Source organism: Centruroides vittatus, unplaced genomic scaffold, assembly GCF_030686945.1.
Source record: "Centruroides vittatus isolate TY-2023 unplaced genomic scaffold, ASM3068694v2 contig_754, whole genome shotgun sequence".
NCBI lineage: Eukaryota > Metazoa > Arthropoda > Arachnida > Scorpiones > Buthidae > Centruroides > Centruroides vittatus.
Genome location: NW_027122490.1, coordinates 672,740 through 699,340, shown reverse-complemented (window position 1 = coordinate 699,340; position 26,601 = coordinate 672,740). Strand labels below are relative to the sequence as shown.

The 26,601-nt window shown below is 33.4% G+C and overlaps 1 protein-coding gene across 1 annotated transcript; it reads left to right on the top strand.

The window, feature by feature from the left end:
- The first annotated feature begins 342 nt into the window (after positions 1–342).
- Positions 343–15,650, top strand: LOC136981368 (EF-hand calcium-binding domain-containing protein 10-like). The gene is made up of 4 exons (XM_067277685.1): positions 343–477; positions 545–709; positions 15,385–15,475; positions 15,543–15,650. Exons 1-4 carry the CDS (start codon positions 375–377, stop codon positions 15,577–15,579), a joined length of 396 nt encoding a protein of 131 aa, XP_067133786.1. The 5' UTR covers positions 343–374; the 3' UTR covers positions 15,580–15,650.
- The last annotated feature ends 10,951 nt before the right edge of the window (positions 15,651–26,601 follow it).

The window sequence follows — 26,601 nt, the reverse complement described above, 5'->3', positions numbered from 1 at the left end:
TTTCGTTCAGCATATCGACCGCAAAGTGCTGTAGAAAATTTATATCACATTTCCGGCTATGGGTTCCTTATATCAAAACGTTCAAAATTTCATCCTCTACAATCCCTCAAATTTTTAAAATGTCATTCTGATACACCCTGTATAATTTGTGAATTACGTTATACGATATGCCAAGAGATTTTTAAAAAACTTGTTGATAGATTCCATATAAAATATTCTATTTTTTCCCCTTAAAAATCAAGGAATAATATTTATAATCAAATAAATAAATGTACAGTAATTAAAAGATGATGCGAGAAATATCCAATGGAATATCATTATCGCGCATGTATTTATATTTCGTCAAACTGCTAGTCGAATTCAAAAAAAGTAAAATGGAATCTGATCGAAAAACAGTTATTGAAAAATATTTGAAAAAGCATAGAATTCAAAAGTTGTTTGAAATGTTTTTATCTCAATTAATTATATACCAACCGGGTAAGAACTCAACTCTGAAATCAAATCAAATGAAAATCCTTAAATACACTGTCTTTCTATTTTTCAGAAAATCCACAGATATTTTTAGCGGATTTTGTTCATAAACTCATTCTGGGAAGAGAAGATAAAAGTTTAATTCCTGTTTTATTCACCGAGAAAAACATCGTTTCGTTTTTTAACCAAATGGATATCAACAAAACCGGCCGCATCACTCTCGAACAATACGATAAAGGTATAGAGAGTTTCTTATTGAAATTCTTGCAGATATACTTGAAATTACGGTGACCGTATGTATTATAACTTATTACATCGGAGAATACTTTATTTCCGGTTCAAATATTATGCGAAATAGGTCTTATAGGAGTCCCGTAGGCCCTATCAGTGACGTGGTGTCCATGGAAGCTGTGAAAGCGCCGCTTTCCTTGTATTTTCTAAAATATATATGTACGATTATTTTCATATTTTAACGTACTTTAAATTAAAATTAATATCTACTATATAAAGCTGAAAAAAGGGCATTTTCTTTGTCACGGTATGCCAAAAACGGCCACTAGGGGCGCTCCTAGCTATTACCGTATTTACTCGGATATAAGACGAGGTGTGTGTGACTTCAGAGATCAAAATAAAGAAAATTAGATTTATTAATACAATTATAATTTTATTTCGTTTAATCACAAATAAAATATTATCAAATGCGCGTATTAACAAAACCGTGTTTGCCTTAATACGTGATGAATGGAAAACAAAACCAAAACTTTATAATGCGCATGACCGGAAAAAGTTTATTTTTAATGATTCAGAATATGTTAATATTCATTAAAAATAATAATTTAACTAATATAAAATAACTACATTTATAATTATTGCTAAGAGACCTGTATTTCATTAATGTTTTTATAAATAACTAGAAACTATTTTTTGCGAACGAATGAGATGCAATGCGGTTTTTAATTAATGGGCGTAGGATTAAACCAAAAAACAAAGGAAAGTGTGTGTTAATTTGTTTGCAGTAGGTGCCAGCTTACGCTAAATAGACTGTAGACCTATAATGACAGCGTGAAGTATACACGGTTCGCAGAAATTATTGCAAAAATGCAAAGAATCCTTCGCTCGCGCGAATAGGACGACCTTTTCGACGCAGTAAAAATTGAATAAAAACCTCGTCTTATATGCGAGTAAATACGGTATTTAAATTAACAATATAAATTATTTTGTATTTATGTTATATTTTTACAGTATAATACTCAGTATATTATTATTTTTGGGATACTATAGATTACTGTCTATGGAATTTCGGGACTTTGAGTATATATCTGAACTGAGGGGACCGAGACGAGTTCAAAGTCCTAAATTCCATAGGGGGTAATCTATAGTACACCCTTATTTTTATTTGTACTTAGTATGCCCCGATGCCTGCATCGGGCATACTAAGTCATACTAAGATGTATATATAATACTACGTACATCGGGCCTTTCGACTTGTTTTATTATGACCGCATTATGTATCTTATTACAAATTTCTATACTACACGTGAAAAAATTATGATTGCTATTGTATATTCAAATATAAATTCGTATATGCATATTCTCAATGTAAGCGCTGTATTGTGGAATATGGGACATCTTCCACGGCGAAAATATTTGAATGGTGTAAAGCAGCCAGATTACAGGCATTCGTGCATGCGCTTTACATAGCACCAACCCCACGCGGTTTACCTGGTGGATGCTACACACCAAATTATTGTATAACGCTTCCAATGATTCTATCCTGGGCGGCACAACTTCCCTGTCATCAAATGTCACCGCACTCCACTGGTAACTTCCTTTTATTCACTCCAGATTCGAGAATTTACTAAATTAAATATAAAAAAGCAAACTTTATATTTCTGGAATGTGGTAAAATGTGATAAAAGTTATGTTCACATATAACACGCAGCAACAAAACATAACATTTTTATATTTTTTAAATGCTTGAAATGATGCTGAAGTGTTAAAATTTACAGTAGGAAATATTTTAAACCATATTTAACAGACAGCCGAATGGCCGAGGCGATAAAGACACCAGCTTGCCACTCTGGAGACGAGGGTTCAAGTCAGAAAATTCAGGAAATCTTCATGGTCTGCCAAGTATTATTACTCTTTCGCCATGCAGTGATCCCATTATGGACCTTTCATATCATTGTACTAAGCCACTTCTAAACTAACTTTAAACTTAATAAGTTATATATCGATATATCTTTCAGCGATACGGTATCTTTATGGATGCTCTGTCGACAAGACAATCCAATGGTTAAATTTTTTATTTTGGACCGTTCTTTTAACTTTTGTCTCTAAAATCACATACAGGTATCCCTCGTCAACTAGTACGTTTTTAACTCCGCTCTGTGGGCACTCTTTTAGCAAACCCATTATGGATTCGGCCAGGCCCACAGTGGGACGGCCGGGTGTGAGTAACGGGGCCCGACATATCCGAACGGACCATCCCCCGAAAAATTCCTGAGGATTTTTCGACTCATCCGGATTCTATCCCGGGTCCCCAGAGCGGTATGTTGAATGATTATTACGAACGATTACTTTATTCGTAAAAATGACGAATGAAATACGGCGATGTTTCTGTACTCGAACACAAATTCTGGAAAAAGTCTCCCAGTACTCGACTGAAAAAACGCTAAAACAAATTTTCGATTAATAACATACTTTTATTTCGTCATCCATAAATTTATTTTATGATAAAAATAAAAAAATATGAAAATGTTGTGATACTTCTGATCAAGATCAACAGAAAAACTGAGATGACGACGATACTTTGTAAAAATAAAACTCCCTAGTTTAACCAAAATTAACGTTGACGCATCATACAGTACTTTTAATAGTGATTGTTAATTAATTATTGATTGAAACAAATTATCGATTGCTTTCATAAATAAATTTCTGTTAACTTCTGGAACGTAACCCTGTGTTTTGCATTAGTACTTTGTTTCGTATGGCACGGATTCGCATAACACGGAAGTTTTTCGGAACGTAATTACCGTGTTATACAAGGGATACCTGTATTTTAAAATCATAGATCCCTCCACTACGATAAGCTTTAAAAAAGCCCTCTTAATGTCTACAAGTTAAAAAAATGAAAATAGATACCTTCCATTTAAACACAAATAAGAAAAATGGTTAATTTATAATTTATTAGTAATCAATTTGAAAAGTAAATTTTGCCAGCAAATTAATTAAATTAATAAGTAATTTCTTGTTTAGAGAATTTTCCATAAACGCCTGATAATCGATCGGTAATGAGTTCGGGCATTTCGGAAATGTCCTGATGAGCAAACGATAGAGAAGACTTCCTTATTTGTTTGGTTCTAAATTCTTCTGCAGATTCCGACGATATATTTTCTGATTTTAGATTCGATTTAAAAGCCTCCAATCCCATAATAGTATCTACTCCACCAGCAACCGCATCACTACTGATAAACTCTGTATCGAATTTTATGAAGTCCTCCTCTTCGCCCTCCTCTTCCTGTTCTTCGTCTTCGTAGAAATATTTCAAAATTTCTTCTTGTAATTTCTCTTCATCTTCTTGCCCTATTTCTGCTCGAAATTCGTCCATTTCCTCAATAAAATTAAATATTTTAAGAATCTTACTATCCCAGATTTCCATATCTTTCTTTTCGTTATCTTTATACTGTTCGGCGATTTTGTATTTTTCTTCTCTTCGCTTTTTCCCTTCCGAATCAACGAACTTTTTAAATTTACTAATATTTTTCTCAGCCTCTGTCACCATTTGCTTTTCGTCTTTTAGAAGTCTCAGCATCTCGTTCATGTTAATAACATGCTGTCTTCTCTCGTTTTCTAGAGCTTGCTCGTTAGATAAATTATCTCTGATGGAATTAAAGTTACGAACAAGATTTTTCAGTTCTTTTTCTAGATTTTCAGCCAAAAAATGAATACTTTCCGATTTTAACTCCAAAGAATTCACGTTAGTTTCTAGTTGTTCCGAGAATTTTTGTAAATAATCTAACCGTTGTCTCAAAGTTGCTGCCACTGCTGCTTGATCCTTGGCATCTGTACCGATTTCTCCAAGTTGCTTACACTTAATTTCCAGAATATTAGCAGTTCTGTTTAATAATTCATACAGTTTATCAATTTTACTTATAGAATTATTAAAATTTTTGGCACCAATTGAGATATTATGTTGAGCATCACTTTTAAAACCTTCGATTAGCGTCTCTAACGTCGTGTTTTCTGTTTCTAGCTTCTCTATTTGAGATAAAGTATGATTTCCCAAAGCAAAAGAACTATAATAATCTTTTTCGATTGAACGCCTTAGCGTAGTCATCGTGTTCAATTCTTTAGAGTGTATGTTATCCAATTGGGTAATTTGATCCTTAATAGCTACCGATTCTTTTCTTAACTCGTAAACATCATTTTTTGAAGGAATTTCCTGAAGTCGTTGCCGCATTTCTTCGATACATTTATCCATTTTTTCTATGGTCTTTTTTAAAGAATTTTTGTCACCCAATAATTGTTTTATATATTTTAAAAGAGCTTTGCTTCGCTTTTCATATTTCATTGCTTTTTCTTGTTCTTTAAGCAGCCATTTTTGTATTTTTGATATTTCCAAAGGTGACAGTTGTATCATATTTATTAAATTCTCGAAATCTGGTATTTTTAAGTCTTCTTCATTTTCTAGTTTGGACATGGCCATGATCTGAAATCCATTCGATAAAATATCCGTATCACTAAGGCAAGCTATTCCTTTGGCCGAACCTATGTCACCTTTTGAGACTTCAAAATTTTGTTTGCTCTTATCATCTTTCAATAACGTTGCAAACTCTTTTTGGCCTTCTTTCAATCCATAATTTTTTTCCCAATTTAATTTTTTGCTTTGGTATATGAATTTTTCAGGAAGCTTTATATCCAATTCTGCTTCACTACATTCATTACTTGACGGAACATATAAAGATGACTTTGACTGTTTAGAAAGTGGCAACATTTTCTGTTCAGTGTTCACAAGTATTGATATATCTACGTTAGAGGTTATACGCTTTTTATCTTTAACAGAAACTTTTTTCAGTGATTGTGGTATTGGTGGTGATTCGATGGATTTCTCACTTAACAGAGATTCTTGTTTATCTGGTTTCTGATGTACATTCTTTGGAGTTTCGGAAGATATTGATGATTTTGATTGAAAAGAAACACGCGAATCTTTAATTGAGGGAGTTCTAATTGAACTTTTTGTTGATGGTAAGGAACGCCGTGGAGATTCATCAATGATATGGTGTTTACTTTCTTCAAAAACATCACATGACGATATTTCTTTTGAATCAGATTTTGAACTGAAAGGTGAAACTGAAGGGGAATGCTGAGATATTTGTTTTTGTGGTGTAGAACATGGTGTTTCTTTTTCTGATGGAGTGTAGCAACCCGAATCTATATTTGGTATACTGTGGCATGGTGTTTCCACTGCTTCAGGAGTGTCGCATGGTGTTTCTACCTTTGGAGGCGTTCGGCACGGTATTTCTGTTTTTGGAGGTGTGCGGCAAGGCGAGTCTACCTTTGGAGGAGTCCTACTTGGAGGTGTGCGGCAGGGTGAATCTATCTTTGAGGAGTCCGACATGGTGTTTCTGTTTTTATGGGTGTGCGGCAGAGTGATTCTCTCTTTGGAGGAGTTTTGCATGGCGTTTCTGTTTTTGGAGGAGTGTGGCAAGGTGATTCTTTTTTTGGGGGAGTCCTGCATGGAGTTTCTGATTGTTGAATTAGTGATTTTTCCTTTGGCGGAGTATAACATGGTGATTCTAACTTTGGTGGTGTTTTCGTCTTTGTTGTCACATTTTGGCTTTTATCAGCTACACATGATGGAATTTGAAAAGTTCTTAAATCGGATATCGCTGAAGAATCTGATACTTCTACATAACTAAACATTTTACTATCTGCTGTCTCTTCTGATATTATCTTACTTGATACTGAAGAACCAGCAAGACATTTTTCTAAAAGTTCAGAACCCATCGAGGATTGAGAAATATCATAACTTCTATTAGATTCGGATCTCCTTACATCTTCGCAAATTGGCGGTTTATCAGCAGAATCAGACGGAACTTTTATATATGAAGATGATGCAGATTTCATTTTATCGCATGGTGAAAGAATTTTACTTGATGGCCTTATTGTTGAATCAATACGTGTTGCATTTGCCAATGTATCTTGCGATATGTTTTTTTCGGTAGGAACGCTGCTTGATGTTTCATTTTCACAAATGTTTTGCATATTAAAAGAAGAACGTTGGCTGCTTAATCTTTTGGATGATTGGCTGTCACTCTCAGTTGCATACGATGAAGTAGTTGTACTTCCGTCTGTAGTTAAGGAAGAACTTCTATCTCTAGTCTGGTTACATACATTTCGGGCTGCCACATTACAAATTGGCTTATCACTTTGCCGAGAAACTCCATTTTCATCCTCACACCTTTTGTTTTTATTCTTTTCATCCATTTCTTCGAACGATAAGTATTTTTAAGCAGCCAAGTTGTAGCTATGTTTAATGCAAAACAATGTCTTCCGAAAAATTATATTGTTTCGATAATTCTTTATTAGTATTTTAATTATTGAATTTATTTCTCTTCTCTTACAATCTGGTTTGGTTTAAAAATAAATATTTATCATTAACAGTGGCGTGCAGAAGGTGGAAGTGGTGGAAGCGCCGCTTCCTCCTTCCAATGACCTTCCCTTGTAGTTTCTAAAATATAAATTTTCATATTTTAACGTACTTTGAATTAATTAAAATTAATATTATATTACAGCCGCATTATGTATCTTATTACAAATTTTTATACTACATGTGTGAAAAAAACGATAAGATTGCTATTGTATATTCGAATATCAGTGGCGGAATGGAAGCGCTTACGAGACAGCTTCCGCAGCGAGAATAACTGAATGGTGTAAAGCAGCCAGAGGGCATTGGCGCATGCGCTTTACAGAGCACCAACCTCAGCCGATTTAGCTGGTGGAAGCTACACACGTGTAACGCTTCCAACGATTCTATCACTTAGCCACTGGTATCTGACTAAGTGAATCTGACTTAGCCACTGGTAGCTATCTGACTAAGTGAATCGTTTAAGATTTAAAAAGTAAAGAGTATTCAATGTTATTTTTATGTACGTTTTTTTGCAAAGTTATATTTGATTATAATTTTCTTTTAATTATACTGTAATTATATTGACAGATTTTCACACACAAAATCTTTAGAATTTTTATCACCTTTAGATGTTAATAATTTTAATATTATAAAAACAATTTTTTCAAGCGTGTTTTAATTCTTTAAATTAAGTAAATTTTATGGGAAATTTTTTGATTTATCTACATTACGTAGCGAATCGCAATATTTATATTCATGTTCGGACTATATTGACAAGTAACTCTTGAACATAAAACATATTATAATTAATGTCGATCCGAACAAAGACGTACTAAAAGAATTATATGATTTCATATCATTAATATTTACTTTACCATCTACCGGTGGGTCTGCTGAGCGCAGGTTTTCGACCACGAAGCAAATTCATACATTGGCCAGGAACACTCGGTCGGAGGAAAAATTGTCGTCGCTAGCGTTGCTTTCGATATAAAAAGTGCTTTTAAATACGTTGCTGGAGTCGACGACTAGCGAATTTTTTGATAAAGTAATTAACGACTTTGCGGAAAAATTCGCCAAATAGAGTTAGTTTATAAAAAATTAAAAAAACAAGTGTTTCTATTATTGTTTGTATCATCTCAATTTGTATTATTTGTATTTTAGAACCAAAATACATAAATTGTTATTTTTGTCATTTCCAGTATTTGTTTAAAACTTTTATGGAAATGTCATGTACCAGACAGGTCTGACCCGTCACGAAAGACGCGAAAAACGGTTAATTTAAAGAAAAATTTATTTGTTTAAAAAAACAGGTAAAAGTCGCTTGTAGTCGGACACCCATTGTTTATATCAAACTGCCAGGCAGAAACTATAAATCGCGGAAGGGAGTCGTCCTATGTCAGTTCGGTGGAAGATCGAATTCGTCTTCGATTTTGACTTTTCTCCCGCTCCAGGTAAGAGTCTCGTAACGTTTAGTAACCAGGGACCAAGCACTCGGGAAACGTGTTTGAGGGAGAACGACCAATCAAAATGGACGAAAGAAAGAACGGAGATTGATGTAATCTCCGACAATCGAGGACACCTGGCACTCGGTTAACGTTCCGAATAACCAAAACGCCGTGTGTCAACGCCCCCCCAAAAAAACAGTTTTTCGTCTATTGTGTCAACCTGTAACCCGTGCCACTTCGGACTTAGACCGTGTCCCCGACGCCAACAGAAGAAGTCTCCCCGTGCCTTACAGACCTGTCAACGGCACTGTCCCGGGGCCACCTTCGATCGACCATCGAAGAACCACATCGACGCTCAGGATGTCCGAACGGCTGATTGTCCTAAAGCAAACTATTTTGTACATAGTATATATTTATTTTATGTTTCTTTTTTGTTGGTTTTTGTCAGATACGTCTCTTCCGCCACCACGCACGTACGAATGGACCCTAGGCCATCACTGACGCGCAATTAACTGATTGCCCCTGGAAGTCGGCTTCTTACAGAAACACAGCTTCCCTATCATCAAATGTCACGGCACGCCACTGATAATTTAGGTGAGAAGGTTAAAAAAATAAACTAAGCACAAAAGACCAACGATAAACTATCTGATATTAACATTTTCAAATGAAGATAATTAAAGAAAAAACATTTGTTATTAATAGTTTAAAAATATTGAAGTTATGAAAACTTCTTCCATTATGCCCATTTATTAATATACCCCTATTGATGGCCGGATGGCCGAGCGGACAAGGTTACAGCCTACCGCTCTGGGGGATCCGGAATCGAATCCGAACGGATCGAATAATCCCCAGGAATTTTTCGGGGGGTGGTCCGTTCGGATATGTCGGGCCCTCTCCCTCACCACCCGGTAGCCCCATTGTGGGCCTGGCTGAACCCATAATGGGCCTTTTAATAGAGGCCCTCTTAGTGCCCACAGGGTGGAAAGAGTTAAAAAAATATATATATATATACCCAGATGGCCAAAGCAATTAAGCAGTCAGCCCATTGCTCTGAGAGATTCGGGATCAAATCCAGAAAAGAACTTCCCAAGAATCAAGAATTTTTTATGTACAATCTGTTCTAGTTATGTCGAGGCTCCATTGTGTGCTTGGTCAAACCCGTATGGATAAAAAACCCTTTATTGCTCAAAGGACAGAAAGAGTCAAAAATGAACTAACAATTATTTATTGTTACATGCCACAATGCCGGGCAGCAGTTTTTAATTATATTTTTAATTTATTTAATTTAAAATATATGCTCTCCACCTTAAATTATTAGCAGTGTTTTGCCCCTGTACGTTATACTTTTCCTTTAACAATAGACTCGTGCCTGGCCTAACATCTTTCAAGGGAAACTTTTGGATTGGAATAATGTGACTTTCGGGTTGCATCAGAAGTTCTTATATAGTTAATAGGGGCCTCCTGCCCCTAAGGTTTCCATATCCGGTCTCATGCTTAAACTATCTTACTTTGTTCTCGAAATTAAGAAAAGACAGGCAAACGGACGGACGACAATGGGAATTTATAGGTCGGCATTTTTTTTTTCAAATTGCAGCCCAAAAACTCATCCATATTTTTCGTTTAGTTATCGTTTCATCATCATTCCTAATAGAAATTAGCTCATCAGTGGCGTAGACTTTTCCGGGATTTCTTTGCGTGTGTAACGTCTAAACAAGAAACAGTTTCTCATAGGAAGTTCTCCCGGAAGGAACCCCTTCAGCAGATTGTTTAGTGGGATAAAGCAATGCCTTATCCCACTAAACAATCAATCAGTTATAAAAATCGCGTTATCGTGATACGTAATTCCCAATTTCGAGTCCACGACTATAAAGAGACAATAATACAAAACAATTACGAATCGTTAATCTTCATTTGTCTTAACAGATAAATGATAGACAAATGATTTTGAAAAAGAAGACATTGCGGACATGTCAAGTCAAAATAGAGAACACATTCTCCATATGGTATACTTCAGGAGACTCCTTTTGGATACTGTATTAAACCCTATTGATAATACTTTTATATAAATCATAGATACATAAAGTTGCCAGATGGAAGGAAAAATTGTTTCTTCCAGGCTCACTAGGGCCGAACGCACGAGGAAAGGAAAAAGACCCTATCATGGCGGAAAGCGCTATGATAGGGTCTTTTTCCTTTTTTTTTTTTTTCATAGCGCCATAAAAAATGAAATCATCAAGTTGTATTTTATATAATTTTTATTGAATATTTCTATAGTTTATATATTATTTGTTAATCCAAGTAGAAATTACAAATGTTACACTTAAAATATTCTAATCATTGTCAATTCTTTTTAATATTTATATCTAATTACGTTATGTTATTGGAATTCATCCAAGTCATAATATGCTTATGATGAAGAGAGTGATTCATCCCTATACAAAATTCGCATTGTACAGGAATTCGCGAAATCCCTTACAGTTATCTTGATTTGTAAATTCCCTTTTACTTAGCTGCTGCCAGTAGTTAGTTAGTCTTCTCGACCACTCCTAATCATTATTACAGTTTCTGTCAATTGCCCAATTAATTGAGATTTTGTCGTTACTTCGTTGTTGTCCTCGTGGTTTTGATTTAATTTTGTACGTCGATATTCCCGATTTTGATTTTTTAAAATACAGTTTAAACTTTCAATTGCTTCTCTTAATGTCCACATTTCTTCATTTTGTAAAGGTGCTTCATTGGCATTGTCTTTTACTTTATTTGAACTTAATTGTTTAGGATACGAAATATGCGAATTTATCAATTCGTTCTCAATTTGCATCTTTCATTCCTTTATTTCTTTTAATAAATATTTTTGATTTAAAATTTCTCTTTGAAAATTAAATAAATCTTCTCCGAATTGTGATTTTTCGAAGGCTAATCGTTTATTTTCTATTCTAATTTTGAATTTTCTTCTCTCAAAATTTTCAAACGTTCTAATTCATTTTGGATTCCTATATTGGTTTGATTTTCATAATTGATTTTCATATTTTGCTGAAACTGTTTCGTGCAATTTAAATTCTTTTATCTTTTTCACCTTTTCCTTCAATGAATTCTTTCTTCGCAATAACATCTTCCAAGTTTCTTATTTCTTTTATGTAGATTAATGAAGATATCTTTGACATTTGCACTATCATTTTGCAAGTCGGTCATAGAAACCTTTGCATTTTCTGCTTTAATGTGCAAATCTTTTAAATCTTCCCATAATTTTTTTTGTTCTTTTTGTAAATTTAATGAATTTTTATCAACAGAATTTTTTAAATTATTTATTTCTTGAATTAAATTATTTTTTTTCTTTTGTAGCTTCATTGATTTCATGTAAATTCTGTTTTTTTTTTTAATATTTGATAATTCTTTCTCACATTTTTAAATTTCTGTTTGAATTATTTCTTTTGAAACTTTATTTTGATTTAATTTCTCTTCTTCTTTAAGTTTTAATATTATTTCGTTCTAAATTTTTCTGTTCTTCCGCGACATTATTCTTTTTCTGTTCTTAAATCGTTTTATTCCTTTCTATTTTTATTTCTTTTCGAAGTACGCTCGATTCATTTCTAATTTTCAAAAATGGACTTTTCTGCAGAAGAAATTAAATATATAGTTAAATTTTGTATATAAATTATATAGCAGTTTAAGATGTGTTATAGTAAATTATAAGATTGTGCGAGATATTCTCGTGAATCCTTTCTATTTAAATTTGATACCTTTACTACAAGACTATAAGTAAGTGTGTATATATCAGTGGCGTGCCGTGACATTTGATGATAGGGAAACTGTGTTTCTGTAAGAAGCCGACTTCCAGGGGCAATCAGTTAATTGCGCTTCAGTAATAATCTAGGATTCATTCGTACATGGGTGGTGGCTATAGAGACAAAGACGACAAGTATCTGACAAAATCCGTTTATTTTAACATAAAATAAACATACACTATGTACAAAATAGTTTGCTTTAGGACAATCGGCCGTTCCGACGTCCTGAGCGTCGATGTGGTTCTTTGATGGTCGATCGAAAGTGGCCCCGGGACAGTGGCATTAACGAGTCTGTAAGGCACGGGGAGACTTCGTCCGTTGGAGTCGGGGACCCGGTCTAAGTCCGAAGTGGCACGGGTTACAGGTTTTTTTTAAACTCTTTCCGCCCTGTGGGCACTAAGAGAGCCTCTTTTTGCAAGCCATTATGGGTTCGGCCAAGCCCACAATGGGGCGACCGGGTGGTGAGGGACGGGGGCCAGACGTAACTGGACGGACCACCCCCCGAAAAATTCCTGGGGATTTTTCGACCCGTCGGGATTCGAACCCGGGTCCTCCAGAGCGGTAGGCTGCCACCTTGACCGCTCGGCCATCCGGCCTACGGGTTACAGGTTGGCACAATAGACGAGAAATTGTTTTTTTTGCGCGTTGACACACGGTGTTTTGGTTATTCGGAACGTTAACCGAGTGCCAGGTGTCCTCGATTGTAGGAGATTATATCAATCTCCGTTCTTTCTTTCGTCCATTTTGATTGGTCGTTCTCCCTCAATCACGCTTCCCGAGTGGTTGGTCCCTGGTTACTAAACGTAACGAGACTCTTACCTGGAGAGTGAGAAAAGTCAAAATCGAAGATGAATTCGATCTTCCACCGATCATAGGACGACTTCCTTCCGCGATTTATGGTTTCTGCCCGGCAGTTTGATATAAACAATGGGTGTCCGACTACAAGCGACTTTTACCTATGTTTTTTTAAACTAATAAATTTTTCTCTAAATTAACCGTTTTTCGCGTCTTTCGTGACGGGTCAGACCTGTCCGGTACATCACATTTCCATAAAAGTTTTAAACAAATACTGGAAATGACAAAAATAAACAATTTATGTATTTTAGTTCTAAAATACAAATAATACATACATAATACAAATTGATACGATACAAACAACGATAGAAAAACTTTTTAAATTTTTTTATAAACTAACTCTATTCGGCGATTTTTTCCGCAAAGTCGTTAATTACTTTATCATAAAAGTCGCTGGTCGTCGACTCCATCAACGTATTTAAAAGCACTTTTTATATCAAAAGCAACGCTAGCGACGACAATTTTTCCTCCGACCGAGTGTTCCTGGCCAATGTATGAATTCGCTCCGTGGTCGAAAAACTGCGCTCAACAGACGCACTGGTAGATGATACCATAAAAATTAATAATATTAAATCATATAATTCTTTTAGTATGTCTTTGTTCGGATTGACATCAATTATAATATGTTTTATGTTTAAGAGTTACTTATCAATATAGTCCGGACACGAATATAAATATTGCGATTCGCTACGTAATTTAGATCAATCAAAAAATTTCCCATAAAATTTACTTAATTTAAAGAATTAAAACACGCTCGGAAAAATTGTTAATAATTTTAATATTATGAAAAACATCTACAAGTGATAAAAATTCTAAAGATTTTATGTCTGAAAATCTGTCAATATAATTATAATTTTATTTTAATTATACTGTAATTAAATATAACTTTGTGAAAGAAACGTACATAAAAATAACATTGAATACTCTTTACTTTTTAAATCTTAAACAATTCACTTAGAAAGCTTCCTACTCAGTGGCTAAGGGATAGAATCGTTGGAAGCGTTACACGTGTGTAGCTTCCATCAGCTAAACCGGCTGAGGTTGGTGCTCTGTAAAGCGCATGCGCCAATGCCCTCTGGCTGCTTTACACCATTCAGTTATTCTCGCCTTGAAAGCTGTCTCGGAAGCGCTTCCATTCCGCCACTGACATTCGAATATACAATAGCAATCTTATCGTTTTTTTCACATATAGCATAAAATTTTTTAATAAGCTACATAATGCAGTTATAATAAAATATTAATTTTAATTAATTCAAAGTACGTTAAAATATGAAAATTTATATTTTAGAAAATACAAGGGAAAGTCATTGAAAGGTGGATGCGGCGCTTCCACCGCTTCCAATGACGGCACGCCACTCGTATATAAAAAGTAGTAAAAGAAAATAAAAAATACGAAGGTTATGACATTATATACATTTAGTTTGGTTTAATGGGATTCGGCAACGCGACACATTCCTCAGCAATTCCTCCTCAGAGGATTTCTGAGGAAAACTGGCTGTTAGACACGTGAAGCAAATGAGGAAAATACCACGTGGCCAACCCGCGAACCCGTATCAAACTATCAATGTTCAGTGGTTTTATCTACTTTGCCACTGGTGTGCCGTTTTTCATCCGTAAAATCTTTATTATTCTAGCTAACAAAGTCATTTAAGAATTAAACAGCTGGGTGATCGAGTCGTTAAGCCGGAATCGAATCCGAGCGAGCAACTCTCCAGGAATTTTTCGTGTGCCAATGGCCACTAAGTGCACTCGGCACTTAGTGGCCATTGTATGCTTTGCCGAACCCACGATAGATATGGAAGAAAGGGACCCTCTTACTTGCTAGTGTCCAAAGAGTAAAAAGAGTTAACAATGAATTTAAAAAATTATTCATAAATTTAAACTTAAAAAAAATTTGTAGGTCTAAAATAAAATTATAAGAATATTGATGACATTTTTAAAACAAATTTTACGTATTGTTTTTCTTTCTTTTCTCTTTCAACTAGATTATTTTGAAAATCTTCTCCGGATAAAATTATACATTCTTATTTGATTTTACAGCATCCCCAGTCCCACTTTTACTCTATAAATACTTTGTATAATTAATATTTAAAATATTTAAATGCCTGAAGAAAATGAGTAAAAATCTTATATTTGGAATAGTTTTTAGTAAAGAATTTCCTAAAATTTTTGAAGTTATTTCGTTATTCTACATTTTTAGCTTTCAAGCATTTGAGCGATTTAGAATTTGATCCGGATCCTCCTCAACACGAGTCCTCCTGCATTCCTCTCGCTGTCTTTCTACATAATGTGTAAGTGTATTAATTTTTGTTTCTATATTAATATGCATAAAAAGCAAACTAATAATGTCTTTTTCAGAAATGAAAGTTTGAAGAGATCTATGACTATGTTTTGAGATAATTTAGCTTACAATTATTCACGAAAACTTTAGTGAAGTAGAATGTAAATAAAATTCTAAGCGGTGAAAATATTTCTCGTTTAGTTTAAACGAATCAATTGTTCACAAACACAAAAATCCATACTTATAAATCGGAAGAATGGAAAGAGCCGTAGTTCATGTCCAGCCTTTATATAAAATATACTTTGAAAATCTTTTTTAAAGTAAACGAAAAATTCACGATTATAGAACTAAACGTAGAATTACCGATTTCGAACTGAAAACAAAAAATTTCATAAATGCGCAATTCAATTTTCTAACATTTGTTATTTAATATTACTTTCCGATTGTTATACGGTATAACAGAGGGAAAGTAATACTAAATAACAAATGTTAGAAAATTGATGCTGTTAAATTTTGGTAATTAAACGTAGAGGGCAGTGGCGTGCCGTGACATTTGATGATAGGGAAGCTGTGTTTCTGTAAGAAGCCGACTTTCAGGGGCAATCAGTTAATTGCGCGTCAGTGATGGTCTAGGGTCCATTCGTACGTGCGAATGACAAAAATAAACAATTTATGTACTTTAATTCTAAAATACAAATAATACATACATAATACAATTATAGAAAAACTTGTTTCTTTTTTTATTTTCTATAAATTAACTCTATTCGGCGATGTTTTCCCGCAAAGTCGTTAATTACTTTATCATAAAAGTCACTCGTCGTTGATTCCATCAACGTATTTAAAAGTTCTTTTTCTATAGAAAGCAACGCTAGCGACGACAATCTTTCCTCCGACTGAGTGTTCCTGGCGAATGTATGAATTCGCTTCATTGTTGAAAAACTACGCTCAACAGACGCACTGGTAGATGGTATTGTAAAAATTAATGATATTAAACCATATAATTCTATTAGTACGTCTTTGTTTAGGTCATCATTAATTATAATATTTTTTATGTCTAAGAGTGACTTACCAATATAGTCCGGACACGAATATAAATATTGCAATTCACTACGTAATTTACATAAATTAAAAAATTCTCCATAAAATTTACGTAAAGCATTAAAACTCTCTCCGGGAAATTGTTTTTCATAATATTTAAAATTATTAAAATCTAAAAGTGATAAAAATTCTAGAGATTTTATGTCGGCAAATCTGTCAATACAATTTTGTATCAATGTATCCATTATTTCATAAAACAGACGTCTATATAAATCCTTTTTAGACTCAATATCAGTATGTCTCATTCCTCTTTTTGGTTGAATTTCTAAAAAAGAAATTTTCACACCTGAGTAAAATATTCTACTTGCAGTTGGTACAGAACAATGAAAAAATAAAGATATAACAGAAAAAGAAATATTTAATTTCATTTTGATTAGGACCATAAAAAGTTTATCTTCGAAAGAAAAATTAGTATTACTGATTTGTTTTGTTTTACATACATCACTAAAAAGTTTAACAATAGCATTAAATAGTTTAAAAGTGGGTATACCAGTAATGGAATTTAGTTGGGATTCTGTCTTAACAAAATTACGTATGTTCACCAAAAATTCTCCCGTGGATATTTGTATGCCAACTGATCTGTAATATTTTAAATTTTTATCAGAATTAGAATTGCATAACATAGAGAAGCTGCTGAAACACTTTTAATCATTAATTTAAAAATCAATTGCATGGGAAGTTTTTTTCTGTTTGTTCTCTATCACTAATTTCTGACTCAATTGCATGGAAAGTTTCTTCTGTTTGATACATTGTTTCTGGAAACTTATTTCTTTTAATTCTTTTAGAACATGTTTTTGTACAAATACTGCTCTCCGGCAAAAGTAAACTTGGTACGGAAGTTTTCTTTAATTGTCTTCTTTTACATGCATATGCTAAAATTTAAATAAAAATTATTTCACAATTTGAATAGAATTAGATTTTATTGAAGATAATCCTATAGTATAGGTTAAAAACGTATACAAATACTAAATTACTTTACATTTAGAATATATGCAATCTTTTTCAGTTTGATTTTTTAATACTATCAAATTACAATATTCTAAACATATTTATAAAAACTTGATAGCATACTTACATGACAAAATATAATCTTCAGGAGTAAAATGTTTCGAACATACTACCATATATTTCGTAACTTTTTTGCCAATTCTTAGCAGTCGAATCCACTCTTTCCGTCGGTTACATTTCTGAGATTCGCCGAATTCTGATTTACGTAAAATCATCCGTTTTCATGCGGGAATACATGAAAACTTACATCGGGATCACGTATGGCTTTGGAATTACAATTTGGAACACAACAGAAAGCTTTACTTTTCCTTTTACTAGTCATCTTTACTGCTGACAATACACAAGGAACATTCGAACGACCCAGATAGAATAATTTTGCTCTTAAACACCAGAGGGCGAGCATCCGGTGAAAAACGCGAATTGCGACAATCAGCCAACTGTCGAAGAGACAGTCCAACTGAAAAGATTGAAATGGTTTGGCTATGTCTGTAGAATAGACGCTAGCCAAACGCCATATGAAATGCTCTGGTGGAAACGCCCTGTGAGCTAAAAAGTACGGGAGTAGCACCTAAAAAGACGTGCTCCAACCAAATCGAGAAGAATCTGCAAAATCTGCGACTAAGCCTCAATGATGCCAAAACTACAGCCATAAACCGTAAACCGTGGAAGGCCATTATTAGTGCTGTCCGAATTTTTGCAGTACCTACAGCTGCGTATAGGCTCAGAAAGAAACCTCGTTTCAATGCTAGCTAAAGGGTAAAGAAAGGAAAAGAAGAAAAACATTGCTAAAAGTACTAATAAAATCAAGTTTAACCCTATATGAGATATGATACACGAGCGACTCTATCTCTTCATCCCTTTGACCTTTAATTTCCGAAATTTAGTAGAATTAACCTTCGGTGTGCCTGGTGAAGAAATTTTTGCCGAGCGCTTTGTGGAGTCTCAGAGACCCCAAAATAAAACACTACATTATATGGCTTGTAAAGATAATTCCAATATTATGTTAATATATATATATAATAGGTCTATTAAGACATATTTAGAATAAAACAATCATTGATTTACGTGAAATATTTATTCACACGACTACATAATAAAACACATTAACTATTTTTTGTTGTAACAAAAATATTAACTTTGTTTCTCTAGAAATCATGATGTAATCTCATTATAATTTAAGTATTTTGGCTTCATTTTAATGGCACATAATATAATTATCTGTTAAGGCATAAAAATTAATCTTCTTCAGTTAAAATTTAAAATCGAGAATTCAGGCATTTTTTCCATAGTAATTTCGCATGTCCCATGCAAATAAATCTGGATCATTTTTTACAGACGCTCAGTAGCTGCTTAAAAGTTTATCTACTGACAACGTAAACGTGTTATAAATCAAGCAAACACAAAAAATATTACTTACACTTTTGCAACGCGGAGCGCCTGGTGGGGTCTGTGAGGTCAGGCACTTATTCAAACACGCCTTCGCAGGATATCGAGCGATAAACTAAAAATTTTGTGGGGATCGCAAGCGCATGAAGAGAACTGAAGCTACTAATAACCTTAAGTTGCTAACGCAAATATTAGAATAGTTATAAACTTTTGAAAATGAGTCGGGCCTCTTAGACCCCACCAGGCACCCCGAGGGTTAATTCCCCTAACAACCACAATACTCCGCGAAATTTCAGAAATTATCGACGAAAAGTAAAAAAGTTATTAAGCTTCAACCTAGATGAAAAAAAAATCACGCCAACCCACCACACAAACGACAGCTTTTATATTATTAGTTTGTGCAATTCAATTTCTAGTCGGAATTTTACACTTAGTTTCTAAAACAATGCTTTAACACATCGCACTGTCGTTTGTGTAAAACGATTCCTGCCTGTGTGACACGTGTTCAATTCTGTTGTCTGTCCAATTATTCATAGAGTCCACAAATCACAAACGACTTCGTATTTGGGGGTCGGACATGTGATTATTTATCACCTGTAAAGAATCTTTGTGTGGGCGACTAGATGTTAGCTGTGATTTGTTATTCACATCTCGCGGCATTATTTTACCATAGTAACCATGACTCCACAAATGGCCAAGTGGTTCTGTCGCTAAACACTGGGAGTTCGGTTGCCGGTTCGCGCCGCGATCGGACGGGCTGGCCACGTGGAGTTTTCTGTGTTTTCTCCGTTTATAACATTTGAATAGTGGCCAGTTTCCCATACAAGACCTCCCAGAAGTCATTCTTTTTCCTCGCGTAACACTGCGTTCCAGAGAAGGTACGGGGATTTATCTTGGCGCGTTACTAACTACTTATTAATATTAACCTGCGACAGACGCTCGCCGACGTCAGGATGTTCTGATATGGCACGCAGAGAGAGAGTAACCTGACATCAACACTTTAGTATTTCATTTGTTAAAAATAAATGGCCCAGGCGCAAGCGCTATCCCCCATGCAACCTGTCGATGGCCCTGCCTGCATATAAACAGTAAACTGCTAGTTTTCTTGGATAAAAAGTTTTAGGCTGATGCAACATTTTTCAGAAATTTTATTCACAATTAATATAACTTTCTTAATAAGTGCAAAAATACATAAATTTTACTTTTTAACGCAAAGCAATTGTTACAAGATAGAGTAGTTTATTAACCTGTTACATTAAATATCCATTTTCTGGTAAAAACTGGCTCTAGTTCGATTTGTCATTATGATTATCCAATAAATTTTGATATCTGTATACAACATAAAATTTTTAATACTCCTTTGTGTTAGTTTTGATCAATATCCACGTTTCACAGCTACAACATGTGACTCGATCTCACATAAAATGGCGATTTTTAATAAAGTAGTAATCAAATACCATTCAATTTCTTTCCAATTATCGTTGTTACGCTGTATTTCTTAACTGTTTTATCCTCCGACCTCATTAAATCCTATTAATGAGATACAGCTGATGTCAGTTACATATGCAGTATTGTGAGATAATGCTGACAAATATAAACAACATCTCATATTGATCAGTAGCGCAATCATTTTCATATTGCACTACACCAGTAATGTGCAAATACTAAGTATATCTCTTGTTTCTATTAGTAATACAATACTTGATTCTAAAAGAATTCTTCAGTAATCCAGTATCAATCGAGGTTTGTTACATTCTACTCAATATCCGCCATCTCCTAACAACTAACTTCGAATAATGTTGAAAGTAAAACGTATCTATCTACATCACTAATCTAAACTTAAATGTAATTCGGTGAAAGATTGCTGACATCTATTTTGTTACACAATAGATTTTCACATCAATTATACTATTAAAATGAATATCAATTTATAATTTTCTATTGAAGGAAAGATCAATTCTATGATGCAGCTTGTATTTCCCATTAAATAATGTGCACTACACACAAATGCATTAAAAGAACGATTTAGTGTCATTATTTTCCAATGCATGCAGTCATAAATCGGGAAATAACTTGATATGAGGTCGTATACTTTCAAACAGATCTTTCTTTAAAAGTAAACCATACTCTTCGGTGTCATCATCTGTAGAAAATTTCAATCTAACCAACTCGTAAGATAATTGATTTGCATCATCAACCAATATTTCTGCAGGATTTTCGACACAATTGAAAGCTTTGAGAAAATACGCAGGGAATGTATTTAGTCGACTTCCCTCTCCATACTGATTGAGAACAAAAGGCACCTGAATTATTCCACAAAAATAGAATTTAAATTTGTTCCACGTGTTTTTAATTAATATATCTCGAATTTCCTCCATCTGTTTCCAACTATTTTCCATTGCTCTAGTATCTTTCTGTCGAAGAAGCTCTTTCCTTATTTTCATAAATATAAATATTTCCACTTCACAAGAACTTGGAACTCTTCTGTGAAGTCTATCCACACTTTCAAACGTACGTTCGTAAAGGTTGGGAGGATCGTTAATGTCAACAATAAAGTATATTTGTAAAAAATCTGAAGGAATCAGGAAGTCATTAACGTTGATATGTAAATTGTAAGCGTTTTCGTACTTTTTAACTGTGTTCGAAAATATTTTCTTGTCTTCTTTATCGACGATTTCGTAGTATATCCTTTTCGAAAGGTCCAACGAAAATACAACTTTTTCCAAATGATTGAAACAACTTTCTGGAATTTTTTCGTTTCGAAATAAACCAAAGTAAAATATAAGAAAATTGTGATCAGTTGTAAACTCTGTAACAAGTGGTACAGTAGAATCGCTAGTGACATTCAGGAAAAATACTTCAGGGGTATTATACAAATACAAGGCGACGAGCAATTCTTTGACGGTCTCGTGCACGAAATCAAAGAAAGGATTATCGTCAATGTCATAGCAGTGAATAAGAAAATCCAAACCATAACCAAAAATCTTATTACCATCACCGACACATTTATTTAATTCGACGAATGTAATTTTTTGTTTCTTATTGAAGGGATAAAATCCTACTTTTTTATTGGAATTTTTTTCGTAAATTAACTTTCCTAATTTAACTAAAATTTCTTCCAAATAAAAATACTTTCCTAGCTGCACATATTCATTTTTATGACGAAGTTTTCTCCATAATCTGTTTGTAATCAATTGCATTATATAAAAATACAAATCTGTCTTTATATGTATATTTTCTAATAGATTAGTTTTGTGCAAACAACAAAGCATATGAAAGAATAACGGATTTTTAGACAAAGAAAAATAACATTCGTTTTCTAACATTTCAAAGAGTGTTTGTGTTTTATCAACATCATGTTTGAACACAAACTTTACGTATTCTTCCTGCTGTTCAGGTGAAAATCCTTTAAGATCAAATCGAAAATTCACGTATTCTCTTATTTCTTCTCCACAGTGAGGACGACTCGTCACAAGAATGGTCAATTTTCGAAAAATATCAATGGAATCATTAATCAAGAAATTTTTCATTTTGTCGTGGTCTAAATATTCATCGTATCCATCTAAAATAATTAGTACATTTAAATTTGCATTCCGTATTTTCTTCTTCATTTCTAGTTGTGAAGTTCCACAAATATCTTCTAGAACTGCATTCTCCAATTTCTTATCACTTTCAAGTTCTCTTAATGTTAAGACTGTAACAAATTCAAAGCGACTTAAGTAATTGTTTGAGGGATTATCGACAGCCCAATCGTAGGCAATCTTCTTGCACAATGTAGTTTTGCCATAACCGGGATCCCCACACACAAGAATGCTGGTATGTCCGTCATCCACTTCTTTAAATATATCCTTGATATCAAGAATTTCACCACTTGGACTACCAAAATTATCTGTTTCCTGAAGTTTTAAATTTACGTAATAATCTTTTAGAGGAAAATCTCTTCTCTTATGATCCCATAATAAAGACCTCATAAAACTGTTTTCTGTTTGGTAAAATTTCTTCCGTCGTTTTTTATTTCGTTGAAATATTTCTGAAAAAATCTTGATTGATAAAAAATTATTGTTTAAATGATTATATATGTTACTCTAAAACGTAGAATAATAAATAAAATATATAAAGTAAAACCTGTAAATTTAGAATTTGAAGGGATCAAAAAATGTCCAGTTTGAGTTATGGATAAATTACAGATAATTCCGGAGTGACATAAAATTCAGGCTGTAATAATGATTTGGTTAAGTTATTCATTACATAAATTGTCAACAGAAAAATTATAAATAGATCTTTATTAATGTAAATCGTTTTGTCAGTTCTTAAATGCAAAGTTCAAAATGGCTGCCGGAACGAAGAACTCCGCACTAAACCGAAAATATGAATTATTTATAAAAATCTAGAGTCAGTTTTCTGCTAAATTAGCATTAGTAATGTCATGTCTTGCTGATGCAACTGTATTGATCCTATATTAAACAATGAGTCAAAAGAATTGGCAGATCTTAACAGGTTTTTCTACTCCTGTCAAGATTTACCTAACGAAAGAGTAAAGATCACAGGTTTTACTGCATTTATTATTTATATTGTAGAATGAATCATACCTAATTCATCTGTACTAAATTTTTGACAGTGCGCACTATTTCTGTTGTAGGAAGATCCATCTACTTGTAACATGGTGAAATTTATTTGAACTGAAAATACAGTACATCACAGTTAGTGTAACGTCGATTGTTCAAGATCCCAAACAGCTGTTGAAAAATGAGATACACAAACTTACCACTTTCAACGAGAGTCTGAAGGATATATTTGAAGATTTCTCAGAAACTTTTGAACTTAGTTCAGTATCCACTTAAGCACGTTGTTCAGTTGCTTGATCGAAATGAATCTGAAATAAATGAACAAATGCAACTTACAGAACTCATACAATTTAAATTTGTTTTCATTCTCTAGTCGAGAGCCAGTAAATGGTATAAAATTCAGAAATAAGAATCGATAAATTTTTAAAAATCTAAATAATACAATTAATACATATGCCTTTGTATCCTTATTATACAATTTATTATATAAATGTCTACTAAAACATGTATTAGTAGGAGTTATTGTACCGGTCTCCTGATTCTGTGAATTGATTAAACTTATTCAAAAAAAAAAAAAAAAAAAAACAGTCTTTATTGTTCACCTGTTTCTGATTAAGTTTCCTTAATACGCAAAACCCGTACACCGGTACAATAAGTTCTATTAATACGATATGTCCTAGTAGATATTTATATAATAAAATGAGATGCTAGTTCACAGTTCATTTTATATATATGTATGTGTATATCAGTCCTTAGCAATTATAATCATCAGACCGTGGCCGATTTTATACACCTTCGACGTGATTTTAATGCTCTATAAGAGTTTTTTAATAACACCTTTCTTTAATAATACTATTAACTCTAGCATTATCAGTAATCGATCATTCAACGATTATACCAACAGATAAACATGGCCAAAAACTTAATTTAGCTTAAAATAAACGATGATATTTGTTATAATGGCAATTATGTTTGAAAAATACTTATTAAATAGATTTATTTATAATTTCACCTACTGGAAAGATGAAACGAACTGAACGGTAAGAAGCAAACTTCTAATATTGCTGCAGTCATGACGAAGTCATACAAAAATGGAGTGTAAAGTTGATAAAAAAATATATATAATTGAACAGGTAATTACACCTATTTAGTCTTATTTCTTACCTGAAAATAAAACAAGACGAAATGAATTACCTGACTACGCCATCTGACGTATTTCTTTCAACTGTTACGTGGACGACACGACGATTTGCGACGTAATTAGAAAAAGTAATTCTTTATTTTCGCTGGCGTAATATATTTGAAAATATCCAAATTTAGTTATTTTTTCTTTGTACAAATCAGAAATTACTTGTAATTCGTAATTCTCGCGCTACATTTAACAATACTCGACAGTACTTGGGCACAACTATCGAAACTAGTGTATTAATTAAACGTATTTTTTTTCTTCTAAAGTGACTCACTTGTTTATGATTTTCCTACCTTTACTGAATTTTCAATAAAAAACTCACCGCCGAGACATTTTTGCATTTTTCGACTGGGGAGAAATTGAAACGTCGAGAAATTAAAAATAAATAAATGAATAAAACTTGGGGGTGTTTCTGTATGTTAGTTTCTGTTTATCTGCTTATCACACGACTGTTGTACTTCGTATAGCCGAGTAATTTCTGCTTGATTAAGTTAGATTAAGTAACAATACTGCATCTAACTGATTAATTGCATAAAATTAAATACATTTAATTATTAATTTTAGCGTTTTCTCTTAACTGTAGTCCCTACTCTTTGTAACTGTGACGTAATTGTAATTTAAATCGAAAAAAAGTACAGATTAATTATATAAACGTTGCAGTTAAAGTATTCACTTTTGTTATATAAAATGTATTATAATTGGATGTTGAGTTTACCTCTTTAGAAGCGGAGTCAGCTATGTCATCAATGAAAGACGGTATTGCTTTCGGTGTGGAAGACATTTCTGCAGAATTTTATAAATAATTGTCTTGTTTAATTATTTAGCTTCTTTGTTTAATGCAACGTCAAACTAAATATAGTTAATATTAAAAATACCGAAAAACCTTATCTCTACATATAGAAACTTATATATGTAAAACTACTTAAATAAGTTCTCAGTGATTTGGCACGAGTGTACAATTATTATTATTTTTTTCTTTTAAATCAAATTCAACATATAGGTTTATAAATGTAAAGCTTAATTATTCGAATATTCGACTTGAAACAGAAGAATACATTTCTATTTACACTAAAACAAAATCCAAAATTTTTTTACTACTGTATTCAATAGCCCCGTCCCTCGCCACCCGAAAAACTCCTGGAAATCTTTCGACGCGTCCGGACTAGATACCGGGTTCCGCACAGCGTAGACTGCCACCTCGACCGCTCGGTCATCCGACCGTCGAACTGTTCGGCATTTGTCCGTGAGACAAATGTCCGCATCAACCGTTCCGTGGGACCTGGTTTGGATTAGAGTACCAAGATATGAGAGTAGCGACATACCAGTCATCGTCGCCATGTTCTGTCGACTGTCATCACGTGGTCTATGGGTTTACGTCGAAAAATGGCGATTGTTTTAGTTTAATAAAACATTTTATTCGTCAAAATACAAATATTTGATTTATATTTATTTTAATTCTGTTCAAATCACGCGGATAATACGAGACTTTGCTTAAAGTTATATTTAATGCGCAGCCATGAAGATACAAGTTACAAATTAAAATGAAATTTGTCTTATTTAATATACAAATATAATACATACGTATGTGTATATAATAATTTATTTAAATATGAATAGTTAAATTAATAACGTTAGTGCGCATCTCTTTGTTTATTTAGATTAAGCTGTAATTTAGAAAATTGTAAACCTAAAATTTCGTACTATCGTCCATCCGTTAGTCTGTCCTTCTATAAAACGATTATTGATGCTAATGTGTGAAATTCTGTTTAATCCGTGCAAGATGTGTAATTACCAGAGCCCCTTCGGCCGCCAATTTAAAGTCTCTTAATCTTTAAAATTGGCGTTTCCACTTCCCGGGACGAGGACCCAGGGGTTGGATTTGTGGGAAGC

Coding starts and splice junctions, on each gene's coding strand:
- LOC136981368 (XM_067277685.1), top strand. CDS start 375: ATGGAATCTGATCGAAAAACAGTTATTGAAAAATATTTGAAAAAGCAT. Junction 710..15,384: donor TCTCGAACAATACGATAAAG/GTATAGAGAGTT, acceptor CTACATTTTTAG/CTTTCAAGCATTTGAGCGAT. Junction 15,476..15,542: donor GCTGTCTTTCTACATAATGT/GTAAGTGTATTA, acceptor TGTCTTTTTCAG/AAATGAAAGTTTGAAGAGAT.